At 40.2% G+C, this 6,000-nt stretch overlaps 1 protein-coding gene across 4 annotated transcripts; it reads left to right on the top strand.

Annotated features, from left to right (window-relative positions):
• Positions 1-742: 742 nt before the first annotated feature.
• RAMAC (RNA guanine-7 methyltransferase activating subunit) lies at positions 743-5,664 on the top strand. 4 transcript variants are annotated; one of them, XM_068695805.1, is made up of 4 exons: positions 743-748; positions 1,394-1,413; positions 2,643-2,807; positions 4,429-5,664. In XM_068695805.1, the coding sequence occupies exons 3-4, from the start codon at positions 2,644-2,646 to the stop codon at positions 4,616-4,618; spliced, it is 354 nt and encodes a 117-aa protein (XP_068551906.1). In that variant the 5' UTR covers positions 743-748; positions 1,394-1,413; position 2,643; the 3' UTR covers positions 4,619-5,664. The 4 variants fall into 4 exon arrangements, with proteins under 4 accessions (XP_068551906.1, XP_068551908.1, XP_068551909.1 ...); XM_068695807.1 differs by lacking the exon at positions 743-748 and adding an exon at positions 1,726-1,824 and having other exon boundaries at positions 1,399-1,413; XM_068695808.1 differs by lacking the exons at positions 743-748; positions 1,394-1,413 and adding an exon at positions 1,736-1,820.
• Positions 5,665-6,000: the final 336 nt, after the last annotated feature.

Raw genomic sequence — 6,000 nt, 5'->3', positions numbered from 1 at the left:
AATGAAACATGTCTGGGGAAGAAATAAAACCCTACTTATTTCTGCCCAGCTTAAAAGGGCAGTCAGTAGAACAGGGATTATATGGGGAAAACATAAGCTAAAATATATTATTTTTTAGCAGCAATGACAATTAGTTTGGCTTAGAACTAGGCTAAGATATTTGCATTAGGCTGTTTGGATTGAGGTCATCATTTCTATTCCACAAGAGACAACACACTCCTGCTATAGGTCATGCAGGAGGGCAGACTGTAATTATTTCTGTTTATTTCAAACAAAGGGCACTTATTTTGGTCTAACAATTTTGGAGAATTGGATGCTGCTAGCACTGTTGCTGGGGTATTTTCTTTAAAGCGATGTACTTGATTATCAGTATCTATGCTTTTCTAGTGCCTGTGAGCATAGTGGAGGCCCTGAGCTTATACAAAAAAAAAATAAAATACAATAAAACCGTTGTTATCTTAAAGGGTCCTACAAAATGTCTTTTTTTTTTTTTTTTTTTTTTTTTAATACAGAGCATGAGAGACAATGCGCTGTTTGAAAAATCTAAAAATTACTGGCTTAGGAAAAGTGGAAAATAGGAAAATAGTCAGCAATGTAAAGACTTGTAACATCTACATCATGGAAACAGTGCCAGTAGGGGAACAGGGACACAAACACCATTTATTCTACAGGAAGGCCTGAAGGACTGGTGGCATGGAGAAAAGGGAGGCAACACAGCACCCCTGTACTGTAAACCCTCGGGGCAGCGAGCTGTTTATAAGCGCCGTGTTTATAAGCCATAAATCAGTAACAACGCCCGGAGCCGCAGAGGTATGCGAGCGGAGCTGCAGTTCCTGCTTTGAGCCATTCACCTGCCCGGGACCTTGCTGAGGAAGGTTTTGAAGCCCACGTGTAACTTGGTGTGGGGAAGGAAGCCTGCAGCACTGGGTGGGAGCGCAAATACTCGGCTGGAGCAGGTGCCAAAACACTGCATGAATATAACTTTTATTGGGTTGCACGGAATTATTCAGCTGCCAACAAGGCTTCACTTAATCTTTCTTTCTTCACTTAGAAGTCAGTGCATCTCGGCACTTTTTAAGTCCTGACATACACTTACATCGCATTGTCAACCCTCACAGTGCTATGTCTGTAGGCACCGGGTCGGTTTCACCCCCTTCAGTTGTCCCGACCCAAACTGCCTCCCTAAAACCTGCCAGGAAAGGACCACGCCAATCTCTACGCTATTTATATCACAGCACTTTGCCCAAATCCCAATTTCGGGGAACCTGCCCTCCGCCCACCCCTACGAGCCCTGAGGCCGGGGCTCCATGAGGGGCCGGCAGCCCCGGGAGGCACCGCCCCGGTGGCGGCGGGAAGCGGCGGGGCCCGGCCCGGAAGAGGAGGGCTTGGGGCGGCGGCGGCTGGCGGCACAGGGTGAGGGGAGCGCGGTGCGGGGGGAAAGGTGGCGGGGAAGGGGAGGGGAGGGAAAGGAAAGGAGGCGAGACCAGTCCGGCCGCTCCTCTCAGCACGCTCCGGTGGAGCTACAGCAGGGGGGAGGCGGCTCTGGACCGGCAGGGAGGGAAGTGAAGCGAAGCGAAGCCCGTCCCTTCTTCCAGGCTGCGTTGGGCCCTAGGCGAGGGAAGGTGACTGGCCACCCTGCTACCAGCCCCTAAGACTGTAGGAGCCCCTGAGATACGTTTTCGGTCTCAGGGTCCACAAAACTCCCGTCTCCTTCCTTCTCTCCAGTTTGCAGATCTTCAAGGAGGCAGCAGAAGACCTCGATGTGGAAGTCAGAGACAAGGACCTTTAATGCTCTAGATCAGGCAGGGCCTGTTAAAACAGTGGGTGTGGAGCTTTTCTCAGCATCTCCTGTTAGGGCCAGATTGTCACTGATGGGCAGCGCTGGGTAGCACCAACTTCTGCAGTGCAAATTCATATATAGGCAGGTAAATAGTAAACTAAGACCTTAAATACAACTCCCATTTGAGAAGTGTATTATGAGGCAATTTAAGATCATCTTGGGTGCTATTCTTTCTGTGAATCAAATTATTAAAACAAAAATCATTGTAAATAAATAATTATTTTGCTTTGCAGGCTATAATTATCTATAAGGTCTGCATTATATTCTGCCGTAGCAAACTTCTCAAGTAATGTTCTTCCTGCAAGGAATGGATTAGGAGTGGCTTGGAAGTGCCTTCTGAAGAAATATTTTTTTTCTATAACTCACCTTCAGAAACACCCCATTTCTTTCAACCAGAATTCATCACACTCAAAATTGATTCAAAAGCACTGCTGTGTAATAGCTGACTATATTGGCTGTTAATCTGAGTTGACTTTTTCCTGCATGCATGGAGTCCCTTAAAACCAATCCCAGTGTTTAGACAGATCCAGTATATATGTCCAAAGACCAGACGTGCAATTGGAATTGATTTCTGTAAGGCATGTCCTTCATTGTCTCGACTCTCCAGAACAGGCTATTTTGTTTGTATTTGCAGTCTTAGGTCATCAAGACAGGGAGCATCAAGTCGTCTGTGCTATTGTGCTCACCTGACAGTGTAACTTTTCATTGTCCTTTATTTGCCCTAAGTGGATGGTGGTAGTTATTACAGTAAGTCTTCATACATCATTAAAGCCTCTTCTGTTGTGTTTATACAAATTTTCAGGATGACTTCGCTTTTAGACATTCCCCTGGATTATGAAAAGATGTTTGCTCATCGGTTCACATCAGATGATAAAGAATACCAAGAATACCTGAAACGCCCTGCAGATCTCCCTCCTATTGTTGAAGAATGGAGAAACAGATCTGGTGGCAACCAGAGAAGAGAACGGTACTGATGTCTATTTTTTTTTTAAATGTTGGTAGTTTCACAAATACATGGTTAAATGATCACTTATTTATTTCAAAATAAAGGTAGGAATTCGTACTATTAATAGAAGTATCCTTCATAGTTATGTATGTTTAAGGTGAAGAGTCTTATTTGAAAAGTAGTGAGGTTTTATATTTTCTCTCTACTGATACTGAAAGCTTTGATCTTTGTATAAAAGTATAAACTGAACTGCTTTCCTGAAAGGAGTGAGCTGGAACCACTGAACCCATTGCCTTGGGGTTTGTTCCTGCTAAGTCAGGAACACTTTCCAGAGGGGAAAGATGCGAGTTCTGCAAAACAAAGTAGCCTATTTTCTGTTGGATAATAATCAGCAGGAAAACATGTGAAGGAACAGGCTAATAACGTGATTATCTGTCGCTAGCTGTCCAAAAAACTTTTCATTTGTAACTTAAGTATTTGTTGCACTGTTAGACTAGCCTGCATTTCTTTCATTAGAAATATATGTAAAATCCATCATGTCTGCCTAGCGAGTGCAATGTTAATCACCTACTGCAAAATATTTTGAATTATATTATTTTTTCCCGAATGTAATTGTAGCTTTTTATTTAGCGCTGGACAGTAACACCTGACTTTCATGTGACTGAAAAGGGACAATTACCGCATGTAGCACATTTGGTAATACTAACATCAGAGTTCATACTTAAGTAAACTCCTGTATACCTAACAGTTGTGAAGACTTCTTAGATAACTATCTAAATAAAATTTGTGCCTTATCTGAAGCAAAGGACAGCGTTCCAACTTTTTATTACTCTAGAAAGTTGTCATCAAGTTAAACCCCAAATCAGTTTATACAGGTTTAAAAATAAATAAATAACATTAACAGAGATGTACCTTAAATGTGTACAAAATTTTGTTCTTTGAACTGATGAACTGTTGCACCTACTCCTTGTTCACAAAACAGACTTCATGTAAATGTTGTATGTGCCGTCTTTTACCACACCACTGAGATGTCCAAACAAAAATGACTGCCTGGCAGCTCAGGTGTCCATAACAATACTGCTACAGTGAAACAGCCACAGTTTAGCCTGAACAATACCTAAATACCACTGATAAGGAGCTCCCTGAGTGTAGTTAAGTTATGGTATATACTCACACTGTCAGCTTGGGAATCAACAGGAGACTATGAAGCAATTGGTAATATGTGCTAGGGTATGTGCAAATTCCAGGGGTATGCTGTTAGGTAACTGAATTGTACGTAAGCCTGCTTTGCCACAGCTTTCAACCATGAAGCTAGTAGACTGAACCTTGCTTCAGTACAGCTACAGATGAACCTTCTGGTTGTTTTTTTTTCCAGTATATGGTCCATTAGAGTATTTAAAGTTCCAGCAGTGGCTCTACTGCCTATAGAATGCTTTGTGCTGGGAAACACTGTCCTGCCACTGCTCAACAAATCACGTATTGAGTCGTAGTAAGAAATTGATTAATAATCTGAGGTGACTCTTGATATCTTTTTTAAGACAAATAGATGAAAATGTAAGTGGTTAATTGTTATGTAACTGCTCATATACTCAGTTTTAAAAGTTTACAATTTGTGCGAATCCTTTGTTTCTTTTTATTGTAGGTTTCAAGATGGCAGATATTTTAGAGGGGACAGATACAACTGGCAAGGTGACCACAGATCTAATCAGAGGCCAGAAAGAGGTTGGGGTAACAACTACCAGCAGCACAGACAAGGACAGTCTTACTCTTCCCACTATGGACAATATGGCTACAACTCCTACAACCCAGGCCCTCGTTACCATCCCTACTGATGGTACTTGTGGTTGGAAAGTCCAATAATACTATGTGATGAGTTAGATTTTTGACTTGTTTGTCTCCTGTTTTCTTATTTTTCACGGTTTACAGATAACTGAAGAATCCATATTCAGGTCCATTGTTGTTTATCTGTAGCAGGAACTGAAAAAGGGAATACCTTTTATTAATAATAAAAGCATATTCTACAATTTGTTTAGTCTGTAGATCTTAGATTAAATTTGTCTTATATTCTTTTGTCTGCACCACTGAGATCCTCCTCTCTGTTACATTTTAGAAAATGAGGCAGGTCAGGGGAAAATGGTTGTAGCTTGTCTGCAGCCTATTGAAGCTTGTTACATTGTCTTAAGACAGTTCTTTTTTGAAAGTGACATGCTGTGTCTTTCTCTGGAGAGAATTTCCTAGTTCGACTTTTGATAGTGAGAAAATTTCAGATGCCTTAAAAAGGAGAAGAAAGATACTATTACAGAAATATTTTATGGGGTTGGTATTTATAAAAACTCAAAAGAAGAACTCTAGGTATTTGATAGAGGTGTGATATCTCAATATTTAATTTATTGGGATAAAACAACTGTAGGACAGAAATAAGATCTTGCATATAAGATAAATTCCTGTCTGTTGAGTCAATGGGTTAAATTTATGTGCAGTATTCCTCTTAAAAACATGGTCTAACAATTGGAATAAGAGTTAAGTAGTTTAAATATGTATCTTCTTACTCTAGTAGTTCAGTGGTACTCAGGTTTTACCTGAGAAGTGATACTAGACTTAATTGGTAACATCTTAAAATAATTTTGGTATGTGCATAATGTATTTCAGATTTCCATTTCAGTAAAGCTGTAAAACTGTGATGTCTGTTGTTAATTAGTTTGTACAAGATACTTTGTGGATGTTATAGAAGAAAGGAACCATAATCAATACTGTTTGTATCATACTTTGTTTTATGAGAAAATAGCATAAGCAGTGAACAGTGGGTTTTTTGGTTCATGGAATTTAAGTTCTACGTTTTCTTTAACTACTCACACAATAAAAGTATTTCACATTAAAAGATGTTTCTGAATATTTCTGAAATCTACTTTTGAACATTCAAAATTGCAACATTCATCTAGGCTGACAGCTGCTCAAGAAGCAGTACTAACAGATAACTGTTAATACTGGACAGCTGTTGGTTTAAATTAGATGAGTGGCCTACTCAGCTAAAATAAAGAGGATGAGACACTGTGATTAATTAGAAGTCTGGAGTGTTAATCCTCTAACTTACTTTTGGCCATAATAGGGTCAAAGTTCTCTATTTCACCATTAATATGATAAGCTAATTTGTCTTAGGAGAGCAGTGCATTTCTTTCTACTTGACATCTTCAGCTGCTGTACAGAAACACAGAAC

This window comes from Anas acuta, chromosome 12 (genome assembly GCF_963932015.1).
Source record: "Anas acuta chromosome 12, bAnaAcu1.1, whole genome shotgun sequence".
Taxonomy (NCBI): domain Eukaryota; kingdom Metazoa; phylum Chordata; class Aves; order Anseriformes; family Anatidae; genus Anas; species Anas acuta.
This window is presented reverse-complemented; position numbering and strand designations above follow the sequence as displayed.